Raw genomic sequence first — 21,459 nt, forward strand, 5'->3', positions numbered from 1 at the left:
GGCCCAGAGTGGAGCGGGGGTGATGCCCCCCTTTTCTCGCTGCCCGTAGGCACGGGGCTTTACCGCTGCCCGCTCCAGTCCCGGGAACGGTGCCAGCTCGTTAGCGAAGCCTTATTAGCACCGCGGCCCGCTCCCACGGGAACAGCCCCACTCCCTCCACGCCGGGCCCACGGGCGCTGCTCACGGAACCCACAGCGGGCTGGGCGGGGTGGGAAGACTGTTATGTCAGTTCTTTCGGGACAAAAGCTGCTTCCCTTCCACTGGCACAGCTTCTAGAGTGGAGAGCCTCCCGTTGCCCCCCCGCCCTGTTCAGAGGGTGCCAACTCTGGGTGAGGAGAGGCTTGGGGGCCCAGGCGAGGGGCGAGGGGCTGGCACGGGACTGGGACGGCCTCTGGGCAGGGGCCAGCCCCGGGGGGCAGCTGGCACAGTTGGCATCCTCCTTGGGCTGTGCGGGGGGTCTGGTTCCCAGGGAAGTATCCTGGAAGCTGAGGAGGACAAGTGCCAGTGTACCCCCTCCCTGGGAGTAAAAGAGCTGCCGAGTGCCCCATGCTGCCCATCCCTTCACACGGGCGCCCCAAGCCCTGGCACCCTCCTCGTCCAGCAAGGTGGCACATTGGTTCCCCAAGGGCTGAGCCACCACCCTGCGACGCCGCGTCCCCACAGAAGGTGGCCCTGAGGCACAGCATCCCTCCACAGCCCCAGCCTGGGGCTGCACCCCCCTCTCTGCTCCCAAAGTACCCCAGGCCCAAAGTGCACCACCCAGACTCCATCTCCCTCTCCATGGCAGCCCTGGGCACATCATGACCCCGTTTGCCCCCTGTCCCGGGCACACCGAGCCCCCCGGCGGGGCCGGTCCCGCCAGCCAGGGATGAGGCCCCGCCCCATCGCTGCTCGAAGCCCCGCCCCGTTCCCACCAGCCCCGCCCCTCCTACAGACCCCGCCCCTTGCCACTCAGGCCCCGCCCCCCCGGCCCCGCCCTCCCCCGGGCTCCTCCCCGCGGCCGCGCGCAGCGGGGCGGGGCGGGCGGGGCCGGTCCGGTGGGAGCCGCGGGCGCGCGCAGCAGCCGCCGCCGCCGCCATGGGCTGCACCGTGAGCGCCGAGGACAAGGCGGCCGCCGAGCGCTCCCGCATGATCGACAAGAACCTGCGGGAGGATGGCGAGAAGGCGGCGCGGGAGGTGAAGCTGTTGCTGCTGGGTGAGACCCCCGGGACCCCCACAGAAACACCCCGCGGGGCACTCTCGGGCTCCACCACCCCGGCCCTGCCGCCACGCCCCGGGCTGCCCCGGAGCGACCTGCGGTATCAACCGGCGGGGGCTGCCGGTCCCGCCCTGGGATCCCCCAGAAGCGCGATGCTCGGCCCAGCCAAGGCGTCGGGACCCCCCCTATCCCCAGGATTCCGGGTCCCCCCCTCAGTGGAGAGTCGGCCCCAAGGATCATCCAGGAGTGAGGTCCCTGCCCCGCCCCAAGCTTCCGGGTTCCCCCCAGGATATGGGATGCTGATCCCCCAGAGGGCCTTTGGGATCCCCACCAGGAGTGGGATGCTGGCCTCACCCCAGGCTTTGGGGATCCCCCAGGAGCAGGGTGCCAGCCCCATCCCGGGCCTTGGGGTCCCCCCCAGAAGTGGGATGCAGGACCCTCCGCAGTGCATTACCGTCCCCCCAACCCCATCGGTGTCCAGCCTGGGCACATCCCTTTGGGCTGCAAGTGGGGGCAACCCCACCCTCCTGCTGGTCCCCATCAGCAAAGGCCCCCAAAGTGTGAGCACCCCAATCTGCCTGCCTAGGACCCCCAGCTGCCCAGCCGTGCTGGGGGGGCCCCCTCCATGGATTGGTCCCGGCCCCGCGCCAGCTGGTATGGAGGTAACGGGGCCAACAGGCACCGGCTGCCGCCACCAGGACGGGCCCGAGCCCCTCCATCTTGCCTTCCACCCTCCCCTCGCTGTGGGGGAGCGGGGGGCTTGGGCCCCCCAGCCCGTGGGCGCCCTGCCCCACGGGTACCCGATTTTCATACCGATAACGGGCCGCTCGCGCTCTTCAAAGCGCCCCGGCGATGCTCCTGTGGGCGTTCACAGCCCTGCCCTGTGCCTGCGGGCAAGGCAGCCGCTTCATTTCTTTTCATTTATTATTTTTATATATATATATTTTAAATAACTCCCAGTTGGGGTTTCTTATCCCCTTTCCGAAATTCCCAGGGGAAGCCTCTCTCTCCAGGTGTGAGGTGGGAGCGTGCGGGGCTCCCACGGCCCCGTGGGGCAGCGGGACCCGGGAGGGGTGGAGAAACCCCTGGCTGGTGCCTGGGGCAGAACCGGCAGAAAATGTCTTTCGGCTCGTCGCCATCGGCAGAGGAAGCCGTCGGCAGCAGGAAGTCACGCCGAAATCCGGCAGCCCTTTATTTGCTCAACCCTTGCCTGCCTTGAGAAATACGTAATTAACGCCTCAAAACGCTCGTTCAACAGAGCGTTTGGATTTTTGTTTTGCTTTAGTATTTTATTTTTGACTTGTCGTCAGCTGTGCTGGTGGCAATACCCATCCTGGGGAAGCCGGGAGGGTCTGCGTCGTTCGCCGGGGGGGGGGCTCGCTGGTTGTTCAAGCTCGCCGACCCGCTTGTTTCCGGAGAGGGGAAGGGAGGGCGCCGGCGGAGCGAAACCCCCCGAGGTTTGCAGGCTGTTGGGGGAACACGTGCTCCCCTTCTCCGTGAGGTGCTCCCGTGTCGGGCCTTGCTGCTTGCTCATCTCCCCCGGCGTGAGGCGGGGGTGCCGGGGTGCAGCCCGCTGGGGGGGTTTGTCTCCCCCTTTCCGCAGGGCTCCGAGGACCGGCCAGGACCCCGGCTCCCCGGCAGGGCTCTGGGGACCAGCTCTGGGGGACAGGATTGGAGGAGCCTGGCGGGTTGGTGCTGAGCATCACCCAGGGGTGGCAGGGGCTTGCTGATCAGGGGGGGCTGGCTGGCATCCCTCGTGTCCCGCTCTGGAGGCAGGAGGAGGAGGATGGCCTCACTGCCTTCTGCCACAGCCAGTATTTACGGCTGGTGTTTTTTATCTTAGCCAGTTTCTAAACCCAAAAATAGAGCACAACAGCTCTTTTCAAAATTAAAAAAAAAAAAAAAAGGTTTATTTTTTTTCCCCTCACAGCTGTTCAGGTGCAAATAGTGCTGGATCCTTGGGTCACTACTGCCCATTCCTAAGCTGAGCCCTGGCTGGAAAATCCTGAGTAGGCAGGGAGTGGCTGGCTAGGTGAGGCCAGCATTGTCTCCCCTGCAGGGGCTGCTGCTTGTGGCATGGGGACATGGTTCCCAGGGGATGCTCCCACATCCCTGCTGCCCACCTTTTCTATGGCTTTTTTTTTTTTTTTTTTCCTGTGATTGGAGGAAAATTTGGGAGGAAAAATTACAAAGGAACACAGTTTCACCCTTTGTGCCAAATCATCCCGCAGCATAAAGGGGAGATGCTTCTTCCAAGCACTGCCTGGTTTTTGCTGGCAACTTGTGCCATCCCACAGCTGCAACTGGGAGCTGCTGGGCAGGACACGGTGTGAGCAGAGAGTGTTGGTCTTGGCACCTGATGGTGGCAGTGGGAGCACAGGGCCACACCAGCACCACAGAGGGCTTGGGGCTGACTGGCAAAACCACCTTGGTCTGGTACCATGCCCCATGAGTGTCCATGAGCCCGCTCCTGCCTTTCCTCCTCTCTCCCTCTCCTGGAAAGCAGAAATCTCCTGAGGTTTTGGTGCAGGTAGAGGCTGGGGGCCACCACCAGCACCATGTGCAGTGGTGCTGTCAGCAGCTCCAGTGCTACCGCCAGCTCCTCAGCTGGTGCTCACCTGCAGAGCTGGGATGCTCCAGAGCAATGCAGGATCAGCAGCAAGCAAGCAGTCCCCACACTTAGAGCCCCTAATTCCTTACCTTCCTGCGGAAGATTAGGAAAGCAAAATTATTTATTGGTGGTTTGGGAGATGTTTGGGGCTGGGAAGGTGCCCGGGGCAGGGGAAGGCATCAACGGATAGATCCCTTGTGGCTTTTGGTGCTGGAAGTGCAAACCCCAGGGCCAGGATGCTGCCCTTGTACCCCACCCCACTGGGTTGGTAAGTCAAGGAGGCAGCTGCCTGTACGAAATGCTGCCCCTGTGGCTGAGGCGAGGGCGGCCAGGGCAGGGCTCTGCAGCTTGATACTTTTTTTTTTTTTTTTTTTGGGGCTTGCATAAAAATAGAGGAAGGGAGGGACCAGCTGTGACTTTCGGAGGCTGCGTGTCCCCGGCACTGCCCTGGGCTCGTGTGCGAGTGGCCGCCTTTGCTGTGCTTTGTCCTGTCTTGGGGTTTTGCTTTTGTCCCTTCTCCTGCCCCCGCCCAGGGTGATGGGAGGGGACCTTTTAGTGATGACACCGGTGGGGCCCTAGTGGTGGCCATGGCCCAAGAGGTGTTATGGCTGGGGGGAGCAGGGAAGGGATCAGTGCTGTTAGGTCTGGGGGGACCTCACATCCAACCCCCTGGGCTCAGGATGGGGTAGGGGGGAAGGAGCCCAGCACCCAAGCCCTGGAACAGGTCACCCTGATGTCCCTGCTGGTGACATCCCAGGTGCAGGCAGCTGCCTTCCGTTCCACAATGAGCATTTAGGCTTTGCCCAGAGAGGCGTCAGGCTTAATTGTGTATGTTATATATATTTTTTTATCTATCTATCTATCTATCTATCTATCTATCTATCTATCTATCTATCTATCTATCTATCTATCTATCTATCTATCTATCTACCTATCTATCTTTCATCTGGAGCAGTATATAAATTGATGTATATAGATACTAAAAAGCAGATATATAGAGCTTTTCTTATATATATACACACCCTTAGAGAAGGTCTCCCGTGGCTGAGCCCACCCAGGGCTGTGGGTGCCAGGATCGCGGTGTGCCCGGGCACTGCTGCCGTAGCCGGGTTTCCTGCTCCGTGCTGGGCTGGAGGGCGGGTTTCCGGGCTGGAGGCTGGCTGAATCACAGAGCTGGGGGAGCTGAGTAATCCTCCATCCTCACTGATGGAAAACCTGGGGAGGGGAGCAGGTTGCTGGCAGCACCCCATCTGTGCTGGTGGGTGAGCCCCCAGCCCTTCAGGGTGGGATGGAGGGGATGGTGGCACTCAGGCAAGGGGACATGGCACTGCTGGGAGCAGCTCTGTGGCACGGGCTGTGCTGGAGGTGCTTGGGTGCTTGGGGGGTAATATGGGGAGCATTGTGGTGACTCCATGCCTGTAGCATCTGGGGGGTGTAGTGGGTGATGCTTTTCAGGATCTCCCTTTTGTAGGGCTGACCCTCAAAATTGTTGCTGGTGACCCCAAAGGTGTACAGACAGAGGGGACAGCTCGCTGTGGGGCTCTTTCCCAGCCACCTTGGTGCCAGGAGCGAGGGCACGGAGTTGCCTGGTGCCAGGAGGGGAAAGAGGTGAGCAGCTGCTACAGCAGGACCAGAAACAGAGCAGCAAAGTTCCCGGATTCCTGGAAAAAGCCTGGCACAAGGATAGTTTTGTCCAGCTTGCCAACACCAGCGGCCCTTGTCAGCACTGGGGGTGTGTTTGCCGTGCTGCCCTCAGGAAAGTGTTCCCAGCCCATCCCATCCACCCTTGTGAGCTCCAAATGTCCTTCCCTTTTGTGTGTGTGTGTGTTTATTGCTGGGCTGAGCTGCATCTCCATCGACTGCCTTGGATGGGGAGAGGTCTGCACCTCCCTGGTGCACCCCGTTTTTTTTAGGATGCTGGCTGGGACACAGCATCCTTCCAGCTGCCAATGCCCAGGCTCCTCCTGGAAAGCAGCCAGCCCTGTGCCGGAATGGGATGGCCCCTGGGAAAAACACCCTGTGTCACTGTGGGGTTTTAAAAAAAAACACAATTATTTTTACAGCAATTTTCCATCTATTTTGGGTGGGAAGGAAAATGTTGAGGGGAATCTCTTTATAGTATTTATTATTTTTGAGCTTTTAGGGTAACTCTACTTTTAATGCACCCCTTTGAAAGTCCCGTTTGATGATGGGGACCTTGTGGGTGCTCAGGTAGGGTGGGCTCTGCAGCCATCCCTTTGCCCAGCCATCCTGCAAGGAAGGGGACAGGCAGGTTTGTCTGGCAGGAAAAACCTTCACTAAATCCAGGCACAAATAATAGCTGCTGTTTGCTGGGCTGGGAAGACTTGCCAGCACAGTGACTGGAGATAGGAATGGCCCCGGATCCCCTGATGGATTAAATTCCAGCTTCTCCCCTGTAATAAGGAGTATTTTCCAGCTGTGCATTGCTTCTATTCATGCCTGGATATTTGAAGGCATAAACCAGAGTGGTGCTGTGTGACAAAATGGAAAATGGCTTTCTGGTGATGTGGGGTGAGATGGACCCTAGAACCTATGACCGGCTCCTTAAATATATAGAATTAAATATATGCTGGCCAGAGATACATTGCATACATTGCATGAAATACATGTTGGCCAGAAAGCAGCTTAAATCATGGGCTGCAAAGTATATGTTGGCTGAATAAATTTCTTGCTGGAGGATTAAAGGGATGTTATGGAGCCGGGCAGCTGCTTGTTTGTTTTCAATTTTTAAGCTTATTTTTAACAAAAAAAGGGGGAAAATCAGCGTGAGCGAGCACTCCCCTCCTATTTTTGTCAGATGCTGCTCTGGGAATGAGCACTGCCTGGTCCCAGCAGGCAGGAAGGGCAGGCAGTGCAGGCAGGGAGCGGGTAGGGCTGGAGGAAGCCCATAGGTGGGGTCACTCCAAGGTGGGGGGCTTCTCTCTGTCCCTCCTGATGCCTGGCTGGCATTGGGGTTCTGAAGGATGCAAAGCCCTCCTGGTTCTGCCTGCCTCCTGCCTGCTTTGGGCAGGAGGGTGGAAGCAGGCAGCTGGCACCCTGCCCAGGGATTGTTTTGGGGCTTGAATGGGCGGCAGCCGGGGTTTTCCGGGGATTGGAAACCTTTCCTCTCTGTTGTGTTTGTGGAGGGGGGGTGGGGGCACTGGGAAGGATCCTCCTCAGCCTTGGCTGGGTGGGAGCTGGGGGAAAAGGCACTGTAGGGGGAAGCATGCAGCTTCCCTGGCAATGATGTGGCCCCTTCATTAGGCATAGGCAGAAAAAGAAATTGGGTTTGGGGGACAACTAATTCCTGTCACCCCTGCCACTGATTGCCACCCTGCCAGTGACTGCCACCGTGCTGGGAGTGGGCAGAAGGTCCCGGGGGGGTTGTTCAGGGCAGAGCACGATGCTGAGGGACAACTGTCCTGCACCTCACCATGGGGACACTTAATCAGCAGGGTCCTCTCCTGCTGTGTGCCTCAGTTTCTCTTCCCATCAGGGAAGGGCATGGTGAATGCAGCTGGCCCCGGCCACCAGGCCCAGCAGTACAGGGTGGTGTTGCCAGAAACCAGAGGTATTTAATGGAAAAAATGAAGGGATATGCCGAGTCCTTCCCCACCCTGCTCCCAGCTCCGGGCAGAAGTTGCCAGTGCTGGCCACAGCCTCTGGCCAGGCTGTGCTGGATGCCATGTCAGCATCCCGAGGGTGCCGGTGGAGGCTGGGTCACCAGAGCCGTGTCCTGGCAGTGCCAGAGAGCCCTGCCGAGCTGAATGCTCACCTTGGGGCTGAGCAAAGCTTCTTCCCCAGCATTTATAGCACGGAAACCATGGAGCAGTGCGGTCGTGGCAGTACAGACAGGGTCTGTATAACCTCTGTATGGCCCCAGCCTTGGGGATGCTCCATGCCCCGAGGTGATGTCCATTACTATAGGCTGCTTTTATGGGCAGAAGGCTTTTGCTTCTTGCTGCCGTATCACAGTTGGCATGACAGTCTATGTTTTTCCTGGTTAATTTTAGCATAATCTCAATTTAAAAAAAAAGAATTTAACTCCTCTGTAGTGTCTCTTCCCCTCTGCAGCTGTGCTGGTGCACCCCTGCTGCTGCCTGCTTGGGGCCCCCCATAAGAGCAGCTCCAGGGCTGAGGTCAGTGGTGCAGGGGACCCCCCAGAGGAGTGGGAAAGGACCCAGCTTGGTGGGATCCCCTGGGGTTGTCCCTGGGAGGCAGGAACCGCGCTGGTCCTGGCCAAAGGGAACTCGTACTGCTGGGGGGCCCAGGTTGAGGTGAGCCAGGCACTCATCCATCTCAGTGGCACTCCCTGCCAGGAGAGGGGACAAGGGACATGCGCCATCCCTTTAAGCTTCCCCTACGAACTTCCCCTTTTCTGCAGCCGGTGTGACTTTGACTTTGCTCCTTCCGCACTCCCAGCCCAGAGAGGGAGGGCTGGGCCGGGGGCTGCATGTCACCTGCACAGGGGTGGCATTCCCAAGGGGGACAGGGTGGCAGAAGGGGAGTCTTAGGTTTCCCAGCTGTCCCTTCTGAACCCCTGGCATCCTGTGTTTGGATGCTGAAAAATAAACCCACCCCAAAAGCCATCAGCTTTCCCTGCTGGCAGCCGCCTCCGCAGCCGGGCTGGGGTGTGGGACCCGGCAGGCTGGAAGTGCGCACAGCTTAAAGAGCAACCTGAGGGTGGCTGGTCCCGCTGGGAGCCACTCGAGCTGGCAGGTGGAGGCGGCAGCTTCTTCCCAAGTTCCCTGGGGTGCTCAGCTTCAGGTGCCTCTGCCTGCTCCTGCTGGCACCAGCATCTCCATGTCCTGGCTGCTGCCAGCTCCAGCCGTGGGCATGTGGCGGGGCTGACGTTCCATTGCAACAGGGATGTGAGATGCAGGATGCAGCAGCTGAGCTCGGGCTCTGCCTGAAGCTGGGATGGAGGTTAATAGGGCCTGTCCAATCATCTGCTCTGGCCAATGCTGGGAGCTCTTTTCTGATTGATGGCTGAGACACCTGTTGCCCTCCCTGTTGGGCTGGGGGCACCCAGTAGGGTTGGGATCCCCAGCTTTGGGCAGCACCTCACTGCTCATTCCCCCTTCTTGTGTCTCCACAGGTGCTGGCGAGTCTGGGAAGAGTACCATCGTCAAACAGATGAAGTGAGTAGTCCTTGCTACAGCAAACACCATGCAGACCTCAGCCACAGGCTCCAAAACTGGTGGTGGTTGGGGAAGGCTTCCCCAACCACGGAGCATGGGTGTTGCCATGGAGCATGGGTGGGGGCAGCACCCCTGGGTGCCCTGCAAAGGGCTGACCTTACCTGTGTCTCTCCCCTGCTCCAGGATCATCCATGAGGATGGCTACTCAGAGGAGGAGTGCCGGCAGTACAAAGCTGTGGTCTACAGCAACACCATCCAGTCCATCATGGCCATCATCAAGGCAATGGGAAACCTGCAGATTGACTTTGGAGACTCCTCCAGAGCGGTGGGTGCCCTCCTGCTCCTTCTGCACCTGACAAGTGGAGGGTTTGTGGGAGTCCCTGGAGGGCAAAAGCAGATGCACGTAAAGCTGGACCAGGATTAAGGGTGGCCCTGCCCAAGCCCTCTGCTCTCTCACCAGCTCTGACCTCCTGTCCCTGGCACTGAGGTTGGGAGGGACCCAAAGTATAACCCATGGGTGGGCTGTCCCAGCACGGCCCCTGATGTGTGCAGTGGTGAGGTTCCTGCTGCTTCCCTTGGGTCTCATTCCTGTCCAACACCATAGCTCCTGCCCTGCTGTGTAGGAGGAACACAGTGGGCTCCAGCCAGGTCCTTTGGGGCAGAGTGAGCCTCAGTAACCCCATGCTGATGCTCATGCCCTGTTCCCCTTAGGATGACGCTCGGCAGCTGTTTGCTCTCTCCTGCACTGCCGAGGAGCAGGGCATCATGCCGGAGGACCTGGCCAACGTCATCCGGAGGCTGTGGGCTGACAACGGGGTGCAGGCGTGTTTCAACCGCTCCCGAGAGTACCAGCTGAACGACTCTGCTGCCTAGTGAGTACCCCTGCTCCTCTTCCCCGGCTCCGAGCTGCGCAGGACATGTTGCTTTTATTGAGCAACAGAAAATCCCCCCTGAAGGCTGCTGTTCCCTGTCCTGCCCAGCACTGGGGCTGAGCTGGAGCAGAACTGGGAAGGCGGATGTTTCGAAAGCTGTTTCCTCCTCTAGCGGGGTGCTGTGTCCCCTGGGAGGGGGCAGTGAGGCGTCCCCCTCCTGCTGTCACTCTGCCCACTGCCCTTTCACAGGATGCTCTCCCCTGGCCTCTGCATCCTGAGCACAGCCCATGATCCTGCCCATCCCTGTGCCTGCAGGTGTGGGCCATGAAGGCAGGGAAAAGCCCCAAGGAAAGCACCAGGGACCCTTATATATGAGCAGGATGAACAGGCTGCACAAAAGGGTTTCCTTTTTCTTTTTAACTGAATCTATATGGAAGGCATTATGCTGATGTATTTAGCCAGCAAGCTGATGTTTTGGTAGATAAATTGCCTGCATCTGTTTGGGTTTATCCCTGAAGAGATTTAATAAATAAGTTAATCTGTATGATTGCTGGAGAGGGTGGTGCAGCTCACATGGTGCCCTCCTGCCCTCTCTGGCCAGACCCCTTGCAGCAAAGCAGTGCAGGGGGGAGCTCCTGGTGTGTCAGGAAACCCCCAACGATGCTGGCCCCGATGGGGATTGAGCACCCTTGGGGGTCACCACCATCCTGGGTGCTGTGTGGTCCTTCCCTGTGCCAGCCCAGCTATCCCCTCCTACTTGGTACCGGTGGGTCGCTCTTCTGCACTGAAGTCGTGGGGGGAAGAGGTTTCAGTAGAGCTCCTTGCAAGCCCCAGCCACAGAGAAGCTCCTGTTGGCGTTTTCCTCCGGCGCCTCTGGGTTTCGCTTCCTCCTGCCCGTCCTCCACCCGTCCTCCCTGGTCCCTGTCCTGCTCAGCCCCATTGCTCCCCCCAGCCAGTGCCAGAGTGTCCCTGGAAGTGCCAAGCTGTGCCCTGGGTGCTGTTTTGGAGGCACGTGTACCCTGGCAGCTCGCACGCGCAGTTCCAGTCAATACATCTGCAAAGTGTCTGCAATTCCGGGTCTCACTGTAGGTGCGTTTATGGAGCATTTGGTATATTGTGGGGGTTGGACAGGCATTAATTAGGAGCCCCCTCGAGCTGTTGCTCCCACCTTTTTCCAGCCTCACGGAGATGCCGGTGGGGTAGCCAATGCCCTAGCCATCCCTGCAGGGATGGTGCTGTGCTCACAGTGCCACTGGCACAGAGCACCCTGGGGGTGAGGAGCTCCTTGGGGTGCTGGGGGGGTGCTCGCTGGCACCCCGGGGCTGGGCGCGAGGTCCGAGTGCTGCCGGTGCTGCGCATGGCCCTGCTGTGGTGTTTCCTGTTTTTGTGTCAGCCGGAGGCCGCGTGTGTTTCCGGCTGTTTTTGAGCTGCTCTGCGGCGGTGCGCCAGCCCCCCCACCCTTGCACCCGTGGCGGGGTCCCAGGGCACCCACAGCTCTGGCTTTGCCAGAGGGTTTCCTGGGAGCTGGCGAGCGGTCGTGCTGCTGTTGGAGCCAGGGATCCCCATGGCCTCATGAGCTGTAATCTGGCTTTCACCAGATTATGGGTCTGCAAATGCTTTAATTAACACAAGCCTAATTTGCTTAAAGGAGCCCGTTTATAGTAACCCAATTAAAGCAACAGGAGAAATGGAAACCTGCCTTGATCCCCCCGACACCCCTTAGCCAGTCCCGGCGGCTGCTCAGCAGGGGGACCAAGCTGCTGGGATCTGGCAGGGCTGGGGCAGGCAGTGCCGTTCCTGGGGGGCTTGGGGTGGGCAGCAGCCCCTGGTCGCGCTGCTCCTCATCCCTCCAGCCTCCCGCTTCCTCCCCGGACGCCAGCCCTTTGTGTTTTTTGACTATAAATGGCACGGCGCCATCAATTGTTTCCGCCGGCGCTGCGGCCGGTTGCCATAGCAGTGAATACTTTCCTCTTGCTGCTTCCCCAGTGTGAACTGCTGGGGGAACAAGGAGGGAGCCCCTCAGCTCAGCCCCTCGAGCCCTCAGTGCCCCATGTCCCCTTGCTGCCTTGGCAGCCAGCTGTCCTGCTCTGTCCAGGCCATGGGGTGATGCTGGGGTGTGAGTGGGGTGCCCTGCACTGTCCAGCTTGGTGCTTCCCCCCACGATGGACCATGTGGGCAGGGGACCCCTGGGGCAGTGTGGGAATGCCCCATGGGATTTGGGTGGGTCATGCCCCATGACCCAGCTTCCACAGCACCTTTCTTCTCTCTCCCCAGCTACCTGAACGACCTGGAGAGGATAGCCCGTGCTGACTACATCCCCACCCAGCAGGATGTGCTGCGCACCAGGGTGAAGACCACTGGCATTGTAGAGACCCACTTCACCTTCAAGGACCTGCACTTCAAGTACGTCCCACCCTTTCCCTTTTGCCTTTTCCAAGGCAAAAAAAGCCAGCCACCAACTTCCTCCCTGTGCCGGGCTGGATCCTGCCTGCACTGTTCCCCCCACTACGGGTTTGCTCATGGCAGGAGCCACTGCCTCGGAAGGAGCGGAAACCGCCGAAATAGCTGGAGCAGCCTCAAAAACGCCTCGCAGGGCTCGGCCTGGGGGCGGATCCAGCCTCTGGCACAGAGGAGAAAGGGGAAGGCGTCCTCCCTGCTGTGACGCCGCTTCCCCTGGCTGCGGGAAGGGTGCTGGGCAGGAGGTGGGGGTCTCGGGGTCGGGCACCACAGCAGCTGGCACCCTGGGGTTGCCTTCCCCCAAAAACCCACTGGAAATAGCCAGGTCTTTGGTTTCTCAGGCAAAAAGCTGGAATTGTCTTTGTCCCTGGGGATTTAGTCTGGAGCTGCTGGCAGAAATGTCTGCTGGAGTCGCCCCCCCTCCCCAAGCGTGGGGGGCCCTGTGCCACCCCGGTGGGATGGAAGTTGTGGTTGTACATCACCAGGGCTGTGCTCCGGGGAGGCAGCGGGGCAAAGGGGAGGGGTGTGGGGACACAGCAGTGCAGAAGGTTCCCGGCTGGCTGGGCAGTAGCCGTGGCACTGCTGCCAGGCTCTTATCCATGGAGGCAAGGCATCCTCTGCTGCCTGTGGATCATCCTGCACTGGGATCATCCCCAGAGCCCTCGTGCTGCCTGTGATTCCCTGACCCCGCAGCAGGATTTCCCCTTGGTCCAAGGCCTTTGCCAAAACCCTGCAGCACCCACTCCAGAGTGGGTCTCCCAGAGCATCTCCTGGAGCCTTGCTCCAGAAAACACTGTGCTGGTACCCTCTGGGGAAAGCAGCCTGATCCTGCCCAGCTCGTGGCAGGGATTTGATCTAGGTGGGAAATAAGCCCAGATACCATGGTGTCCCTGGGATGGACAGTGGGTGCTGGAGCAGATCAGTGGTACTGGCAAAACCCCTGGGGCAGAGACACCGTGCTCTGCCTGCCCTGGTGCCTTTTCCTGGCACAGCTCCTGCTCTGGGCAGCTGGGGCAACTGAGGCAGGGAGCAGGACAAGAGCAGCAGCACCATGTCACCTCCCTGCCCAGGATGTTTGATGTGGGCGGCCAGCGCTCGGAGCGGAAGAAGTGGATCCACTGCTTCGAAGGGGTGACAGCCATCATCTTCTGTGTGGCCCTCAGTGCCTATGACCTGGTGCTGGCTGAGGATGAGGAGATGGTGAGTCGGGGGTGGCTATGGAGCTGGCACCATGACCCATCCCCTCCTTGGGGGCCTGAGGGGGCACTCCCTCCTCTGATGGCCACCAGTGCCCTGGCCAGCATGGCCCAAGCAGGGCCCTTGGTATCCCCCACCTGGATGGGGTGGGCAGCAGGTTTGGCAGCAGTGGGTCAGGCACTGCCTCTGGGGGTCCCTGCCTGGCTCAGGCTGCCATTTTCCTCCCAGAACCGCATGCATGAGAGCATGAAGCTGTTCGATAGCATCTGCAACAACAAGTGGTTCACAGACACATCCATCATCCTCTTCCTCAACAAGAAGGACCTCTTTGAGGAGAAAATTGTGCACAGCCCCCTGACCATTTGCTTCCCTGAGTACACAGGTACCATGGGCTCCGTCAGTGCCCCCCCTGGAACCCTGAACAGTGTAGCAGGAGATGCTAGGGTTGGAGATGGTTGCTTTCCTGTGCCTGGGGAGTGGGACATTGGGGCAGCAAGTGGGGTGCTCTGGTATTTGGGGTGCCCCAGGGAATGGGGGAGGATGGGGATGGTTTAGCTGAAGCTCACTGCACCTTGGGGGCATTGATCCCGCATAGGGGTGGTGGCTGTGGTGGCCTGGGGAGCTGAGCCGAAACCGCTTTGGTGATGGAGTGGGGGGTCCCTGGGTGACTGTGGGGCAGCTCAACATCTCCTCCTCCTCAGGGGCCAACAAGTATGATGAGGCGGCCAGCTACATCCAGAGCAAGTTTGAGGACCTGAACAAGCGGAAGGACACCAAGGAGATCTACACCCACTTCACCTGTGCCACCGACACCAAGAACGTGCAGTTTGTCTTCGACGCCGTCACCGACGTCATCATCAAAAACAACCTGAAGGACTGTGGCCTCTTCTGAGGGCCGGCGCTGCCCAGGTGGGTGGTAGTCCTGGTGGTGGCTCCCCCCGGTGGGGTGGTCATGGAGCATCCTCTGGGATCATGGTGGGCGCTACCTGCTGTCTCTGCCGTGGCACAGGCTGGTGGTGGGTGCCCCCCAGACCCCCCTACTCACCCCCTGCTCTCTCCTAGGACCCCTGACCGCGCCAGTGAAGGAAGAACCGTGCTGCCCCCAACTCCTGCTTCTCTTCAGTTTCATCCCTCTGCCCCCATCCCATAAAGAGACTTTTTGGGTGCCAGCACGGGGGCAGGGCCCGTGTACTCCCCCACCCCCTCCATCCTCCTCCTCCTTGCCAGCGTCACCCCTCCTGAGGAAAAAGAGGTTTTAATCTTGGTTTTTAACCCCCCAAACCACTCCCTGACCACCCGCCCCCCCCGACCCTGGTTATTTACTCCTGAGTCCTGGCGCTCTCACTGTTTACATTGCAAGTGTTGCTGGCACGGGGGGGACACAGGAGTCTCCTTGGGGCCACCCACCCGGCCAAAAACACAACAGAAGACATTCCTTTTAGTAAAATCAGAAAAGAGAGAGGGGGGAAAAAAAACCCAAACAAACCCAAACCCCCTGAAACGGCGCAAAAAAACCAACCAAGAACCACACCATGCCCCACCGGCTGGGACCAGGTTGCTTTTTAAAGAAACCTTTTTACCAAACTATTTAAAAGCATCAAGTGCTACATGGTGGCAGTGTCCTCTGTGGCCAGCCCACCCCCAACCGTGTGCCTTGGGGGGGGGGGTTGGGGGGCAGGGGGCTCTGTACCCCAGCCCACCTTGCTGCCCTTCCCTGCCCTGCCACACCGAGGGACAGGCAGCCCCCCGGGGGGCAGCAGCTGGGCAGGAGGGGGGGCAGGGGGGTGCTGCCTACTGCCTGTATCCCCCCCCTGTCTCCCCCCTTCTTTCTAAGCCTAGTTTGGTAGGGCTAGCTGTTGCTGTACAGAGCGGCCCCTGCTGTCCCCTCCCCACTAAAGCCTCAGGGGGGGGGTTCCCCTCAGCCGGTGCCTGCAGCCTCGCTTTTCCCACAGGATGTTTTACCGAATTGTTCACATGGTTTGAAATAATAAAATGTAGAAAGGAAAAAAAAAAAAATATTGACATGCCCCCCCACAACCCTGGCTCTGTTACCCAGGGGTAGGTGGGTGTCCTTCACCTCTATGGGAGAGCTGGGGGGGTTTTGGGGGTGGAAGAGAGACAAGGAGTGGACTGGCACCACCTGGGGGCTCTGCAGTGTCCCCTGGATTATGGGGCTAATGGCAGCAGTAGGAGGAACTGGAATGTTGCTGGGGGCTGGTTCAGCAGCTGGGGGGGGGGCATGATCACCCCCTGGCCTTGCCCCAGGGTGACAGCACCCAAGGATTCCTGGCATCCGGGGAACCCCAATACTACACAGTTGTTGGGGACAGGCAGCAGCCTGTGGCACCAGGGATGATCTAGCAGACCATGCACCCAGCAGGCCACAGGGACACCCCCCCAGCACCCTCCAGCTCCAAGGGAATCCTGGAGACCTCCAGCACCTCCTAGTTCCAAGGGGCACCCAGGGACCCCCAGCACCGTGCAACACCCCAAGGGACCCCCAGCACCAAAGGGCACCCAAAGGCCCCCACCCTCCCCAGTGCAAAGGGTTATCTGGGGAACCCCAGCATCCCTCAGGTCCAAAGAGTTCCTGGAGACACGCCAGCTCCAGAAGGAACCCAGGACCCCCCAGTCCCCTCAGCTCCAAGGGGCACTCGGAGACCCTCAGCATCACCAAGCTCCGAGGGTACCGGGGTCCTCCAGCACCCTGCAAAACCCAAGAGCATCCAGCACTCAGGGCCACTTGGTGCCCCCCAGCACCTGGAGCCCCCAGACACCCCTGGCTCCCAGTGGTGCAGGGTGCCCCAAAGCACTGGCCAGTGGGAGGGCTGGTGGGGAGGGGAAGTGGGGCCATACCCCCCACCCAAGCTGGGCTTTGGGGCTGAGCAGGTCAAATCTGGCAGTTAAGGGCAAGTGGAGATGGTTTCAGAGGTGGGGTGGGGGTAGTAGTGGGGCTGGGCCCCAGGGGAAGGGGAGGCTGGGACTGGGGAGGGGGGGCTGGGGCTGGGGCTCAGAAGAGCCCGCAGTCCTTCAGGTTCTCCTTGATGATGATGTCAGTGACGGCGTCGAAGACGAACTTGACGTTCTCGGTATCGGTGGCGCAGGTCATGTGGGAGTAGATCTCCTTCACGTCCCGCCGCATGTTCAGCTCCAGGAACTGCAGCTTGATGTAGTTGCCCGCGTCGTCGTAGGTGTTGGGACCTGGTGGCAGTGGCAGTGAGTAGGGTCCCCTCCTGGGCTGGTGGGTTCCCACTCACAATAGGTGCTGGCCTTACATCACCCAGTGCTCCCCCAGGGTGGGCAAACCTTGTGTGGTCCATGAGCAATGCCAGTGAAGCATCTCATGGGGTGCTGAGGACACCTGGTGGGTGGCTGGCAGGGTGCTGGTACCCAACCCTTCAACATCACCTCACTACTACCAACCACCTGCACCCTGCCAACCTCACCATCGTAGTCAGGGAAGCAGATGCTGAGATGAGCCTTCTTGATCTTCTCTTGGAAGACGTCCTTCTTGTTGAGGAAGAGGACGATGGAGGTGGTGGCGAAGTAGCGGTGGTTGCAGATGCTGTTGAAGAGGTGCAGGCTCTCATGCATGCGGTTCTGCAGAGGGACACAGTCCCATTAGCCTCATGGTGACTCAGGTCATTATAGGGATGAAGTGGGGGGTAAGATGGGGAGAAGAATATGGGGTGGTGAGCCTTCCTCACCACTTCGTCATCCTCCACCAGGACCATGTCATAGGCGCTGAGGGCAGCGATGAATATGATGCAGGTCACCCCCTCGAAGCAGTGGATCCACTTCTTCCGCTCCGAGCGCTGGCCGCCCACGTCAAACATCCTGGGCAGGGCATGGGGTCGTCAGCACCCTCCACCCATTGCCCACCCCCCTGGCACCAGCCCTTGCTGGGGGCTTGGCACCCACCTGAAGTTGAGGTCTTTGAAGGAGAACTGGGTCTCAATGATGCCAGTGGTCTTGACGCGGGAGCGCAGCACGTCCTGCTCCGTGGGGACGTAGCCTGGGGTCACCAGGCGTTCCAGGTCTGACAAGTAGCTGGGTGGGCACACAGCGGGCATGAGACACATGCCAGCACCTCCAGACCACCCCCACACACACACACACCCAGACCCCCCCCACCCCACGTACTAGCCAGCTGAGTCATTGAGCTGGTACTCGGAGGCGCGGTCGAAGCAGGCCTGGATGCCCGCGTCCTTCCAGAGCCGCCCGATGATGTCTGACATCTCCTTGGGCATGGTGCCCTCCTCAATCGTGTCTGAGAGGTGCAGCAGCTTACGGGCATCGTCCTAGGAGGAAAAGGTGGTCAGCAGGACCAGGGGACTGGGGAGACCCCACTGCTTGGTATAGGGTGCTCCTCACCTGACGAGCTGTGTCCCCATACTGGATGTTGAGGGTGGACATGGCCCGCACAATGGCCAGCATGGACTGGAGTGTGTTGCTGTAGATGATGGCAATGAACTCCAGGCATTCCTCCAGTGAGTAACCATCCTGGTGGATGATCCTGGCCGGGGAGAGGGGCACGGAGCTGAGCTGCACGCCACAGATTGGTAGGCACCCATAGGTGCAGCAAGGGGCTGGGCTTCAGTGCTGTGGGGTGAGGGCACTGATGGGTCCAGCATGGGGCTGGGCTGTGTTGTGGGAGGACCCATGGGTGCAGCATGGGGCTGGGTGCCATGGGGCTGAGCCAGGCAGTAAGGGATCAGTGCACCCATGGCTATAGCATGGGGCAATGGCAGGACAGGGGCACCCAGTGAGGCAGTGGCAGGCACAGTGGGGCAGGGACACCCCATGGGGTTGGTCAGTGACACGATGGGGCATAGCCAAGCAGCACCTCTGGGCACTTACTTCATCTGCTTGACGATGGTGCTCTTCCCTGACTCTCCTGCTCCTGTGGGGACAAAGCACAGGTTACAGCAGTGCCTACACTGGCCCCCTGGAACACCCAGTGCCTGGCACTGCTGGGGGACACTGGTGGCCTTGCCAGGTCCACGGTATGGGGCAGGGGGATTACCGCTTGGTGCCAGCAGGCATTAAGGTTGGGCTGAGCTGCTGTGGCTAATGGGATCTGTGGTGGCTCAGCTGGGGATGCACTCAGGGACCCAAGGGAGGGGTAGGGGACATGGTGGCATCACAACCCTGCCATCTACCACCCGATGCCCCAAGTCTGCGGCAGCGCAGGGGGACATGCTTTGGGCTGGAAGGGCAGCAATAGCTCCCACTGTCCCACCACATCCAGGGCACCCTAGTCCTTGGGCGCAACTGGGAGGGGCTGGGAGGGAATCCACAGCACTTGGGGTGGCTGCAGGGACAGACACAGAGGTGCTGGTGTGGGCTGTGTAGGGGTGCTGGGAGGATGGGGTAGGGTGGAGGGGGCGCTGCTGGGGATGGTTGCTGGTAGGTGGTGTTGGTGAAGACTCTTGAGATGGGTTGAGTGGTTCCTGGGACTGGGGAGATGTTGGGTGGGCTAGTTGCATTTGGGGGATACCTGGAAGCTGGGGGCTCTTAGGGTGGGCTGTTCAGATGAGTTGTTGAGTTTGGGGTTTCAGGTGGGAGCGTGTGTGTGGGGAGATGTTGGGAAAGCTATTGAGATGAGCTGGTTGAGGGGAGCTTGGGAATGGGGGGCTGTTGGGGTGGGCTGGTTAGGTTTAGGGGTACCAAGGGAAACATCAGGTGAAATTTTGGGTTAGCTAGTTTGGTTTATGGATGCTGGGAGAGGAAAATGTTGAGTGCTTTTTGGGATGGGTTGGTTGGTTTTAGGGTGCGTAGGAGCTGAGGGGTGGACTTTTGGACTGGGCTGGTTGTGTTTAGAGGGGTCAGGGAAAATTGGAGTGGGCTGTTAGGGTGGGTTGATTGGTTTTAAGAGTGCCTGGCAGAGGGAGGCTGTTGGGGACATTCTTGGGATGTGCTGGTTGCGTTTAGGGATGCTGAAGGTATCAGGGAAATATTGTGTGGGCTCTTAAGGTGGGCAGGTTGGGTTTAAGGTTGCCTGGGAATGACGGTGTGTTGGAGCAGGCTAGTTCATTTTAGGGATCCTGGGGGAGCCAGGAAAACTTTGAGTGGGCTGATTGGGGTGGGACTGGTTGGGTTTGGGGTTGCATCTGGGGTCAGGGGAACAATGGGTGGGCTGGTTGGGGCGAGGGGAGCCGGGAAGTGTCAGAGAAAGATTGGGTGGGCTGTAGGGGTGAGAAGGTCAGAGGACGGGTATCTCCCGCAGGGTGTAGAGCCCATACCTAGCAGCAGCAGCTTGACGGTCCTGGCATCTTTCTCAGCATCCTCCTTGAGCTTCTTCTCCAGCTCACGGGAGTGCTTCTCCTCAGCACTGGCCCCGGCGCCCATCCTCGGCCCCGCGGCCCTGCGGCTCACCCGCTCCTTGGAGGTCAGCACCAGGATGGGCAGCGAATTCCAGCTCCCCGCCGCCTCCAGCGCTCACCTCCCCGCGCCCGCCGGCGACTGCCGCTGCCACCGCCACCGCTGCGTGCCTGATGTGGGCCAAGGACGGGGACAAGGTCCCGGGGGGCCGCCCAGGGGGGTGCTGCGCTCAGCACCCGCGGATTAAGCCGAGCTTCCCCCCGCCCTCCCCAGATAAACCCCCTGAAATCTTCAGTGGGCTGAGCTCAGCAATCCCGCGGCTCCCGGCGTCAGCGCTTCTGCCGGGGGGGGGCTAAGGCCACCAGCCCCTGCTTCGCTTGCACCTGGGGGTGGGGACAGTCACCTGGCCTTCCCTGGGGATGTGGGACCCCCACCCAGCTCCAGTTCTGCTGTGTACCCCAGGGTGGTTGGAGCTGAGGGGGCAGGGGGTGCTCTTCTGGGGTCTGGCAGGAGCTGGGCACAGGGGGTGGAAATGTCCCTGTTGTCCCCAGCTCATGCTGCTCATCCTCTCCACTCTGGACCCGGGGCCACAGACCCCTTAGTAAGCCAGCCCAGTGTCCCCAGATCCTGGTGCCCAGTGTCCCCCGGGGCACCCCCACAGGGATCAAATGCCAGCTCGTCACCCCACTCTGTGTTCCCAAAGCCCCTTCCAGGACTCCCCACCTATGTCCCTAGGCTCCCCCCCCCCCCGGGTCCATTTCTTACTGTCTCCAGCCACCACCAGTACACTGCCAGTGTCACCAGGCCAGTATCAAACCTCACCAGTGTCCCCAGGCCCCTCCAGCAACACCTGCACAGTGTCATCAGGGAAGTTCGAGTACCCTCCCCAGAGTCTCCAAGCCTCTCCTCAGTATCCCAAGGAGAAATCCCAGTATCCTCACAGTGTCCCCAAGCAATCTCAGTAGCCCCTACTGTCTTCAGGACAACGACCCCGCAAAAAAAAACTCCAAGCCCTGCCCAACATCCAGGCATAAGCCAGTGCCACCCCCATGCTCCTGCGCCAACCGCAGTGACAGCCCCCAATGTCCCCAGACCCCGCAGCGCCCCTCCCGTGTCCTTAGGCCACCAGTTCCTCCCTCCTGTGCCCCCAGGGCCCCCAACATTGCCATGGTGGCCATTCGAGTGAGGCTTTGTGTCCCAGAAACACCCCAGTGTGTCCCCCCGCCCCCAGTGTCCCCAAGCCCTGCCAGGACTCCCCGAGTTGTCCCCAGTGTCCCCGTGTAACCGACCCCCCTCCCTCCGCGGTCCCCAGTGCCCCCCCCCGCTACGGCAGGGCTCCTGCAGCGCCGCGCTCGGCCGCCAGAGGGCGCCAAGAGCGAGCACAGCGCCCGGTACAGCCCAGTGTCCCCAGTACTGCCTAGTGCCCAAAGTACAGCCCAGTACCAACCCCCAGTGCCCTCAGTACTACCCCCGGTGCAGCCCAGCACTGATCCCAGTGCCTTCTGGGACTGCCCAAAGGCGCCCAGTACCACCTCCGTTGTCCCAGTGCCAACCAAAGTGCTCCCAGTATAGTCCAATATCCCCCACTACCACTCCCAGTGCCCCCTATAGAGTCCCTCCCCAGCCCCATGCCCCCAGTACCACTAAGTACCAGCTCCC

The 21,459-nt window shown here is 60.1% G+C and overlaps 2 protein-coding genes across 2 annotated transcripts; one reads left to right on the top strand and one right to left on the bottom strand.

The window, feature by feature from the left end:
• The first annotated feature begins 1,015 nt into the window (after positions 1-1,015).
• GNAI2 (G protein subunit alpha i2) lies at positions 1,016-15,469 on the top strand. The gene is made up of 9 exons (XM_051627670.1): positions 1,016-1,195; positions 8,908-8,950; positions 9,134-9,275; positions 9,662-9,822; positions 12,097-12,225; positions 13,350-13,479; positions 13,705-13,858; positions 14,178-14,385; positions 14,539-15,469. The coding sequence occupies exons 1-8, from the start codon at positions 1,078-1,080 to the stop codon at positions 14,366-14,368; spliced, it is 1,068 nt and encodes a 355-aa protein (XP_051483630.1). The 5' UTR covers positions 1,016-1,077; the 3' UTR covers positions 14,369-14,385; positions 14,539-15,469.
• Positions 15,470-16,348: 879 nt separating this feature from the next.
• GNAT1 (G protein subunit alpha transducin 1) lies at positions 16,349-19,994 on the bottom strand. The gene is made up of 8 exons (XM_051627435.1): positions 19,722-19,994; positions 18,337-18,379; positions 17,851-17,992; positions 17,620-17,777; positions 17,398-17,526; positions 17,184-17,313; positions 16,923-17,076; positions 16,349-16,677 (listed from the first exon to the last, which is right to left on the bottom strand). The coding sequence occupies exons 1-8, from the start codon at positions 19,825-19,827 to the stop codon at positions 16,487-16,489; spliced, it is 1,053 nt and encodes a 350-aa protein (XP_051483395.1). The 5' UTR covers positions 19,828-19,994; the 3' UTR covers positions 16,349-16,486.
• Positions 19,995-21,459: the final 1,465 nt, after the last annotated feature.

The sequence above is a fragment of the Apus apus genome, chromosome 9 (assembly GCF_020740795.1).
Source record: "Apus apus isolate bApuApu2 chromosome 9, bApuApu2.pri.cur, whole genome shotgun sequence".
NCBI classification, from domain to species: domain Eukaryota; kingdom Metazoa; phylum Chordata; class Aves; order Apodiformes; family Apodidae; genus Apus; species Apus apus.

Bases quoted from the DNA above. Each gene is read 5' to 3' on its own strand.
- GNAI2 (XM_051627670.1), top strand. From the start codon at position 1,078: ATGGGCTGCACCGTGAGCGCCGAGGACAAGGCGGCCGCCGAGCGCTCC. The intron at 1,196-8,907 runs GTGAGACCCCCG...GTGTCTCCACAG, and splicing joins GGTGAAGCTGTTGCTGCTGG to GTGCTGGCGAGTCTGGGAAG. The intron at 8,951-9,133 runs GTGAGTAGTCCT...CCCCTGCTCCAG, and splicing joins ACCATCGTCAAACAGATGAA to GATCATCCATGAGGATGGCT.
- GNAT1 (XM_051627435.1), bottom strand. From the start codon at position 19,827: ATGGGCGCCGGGGCCAGTGCTGAGGAGAAGCACTCCCGTGAGCTGGAG. The intron at 17,077-17,183 runs GTGAGGAAGGCT...GTCCCTCTGCAG, and splicing joins TGGTGGAGGATGACGAAGTG to AACCGCATGCATGAGAGCCT. The intron at 16,678-16,922 runs GTGAGGTTGGCA...CACTGCCACCAG, and splicing joins CTGCTTCCCTGACTACGATG to GTCCCAACACCTACGACGAC.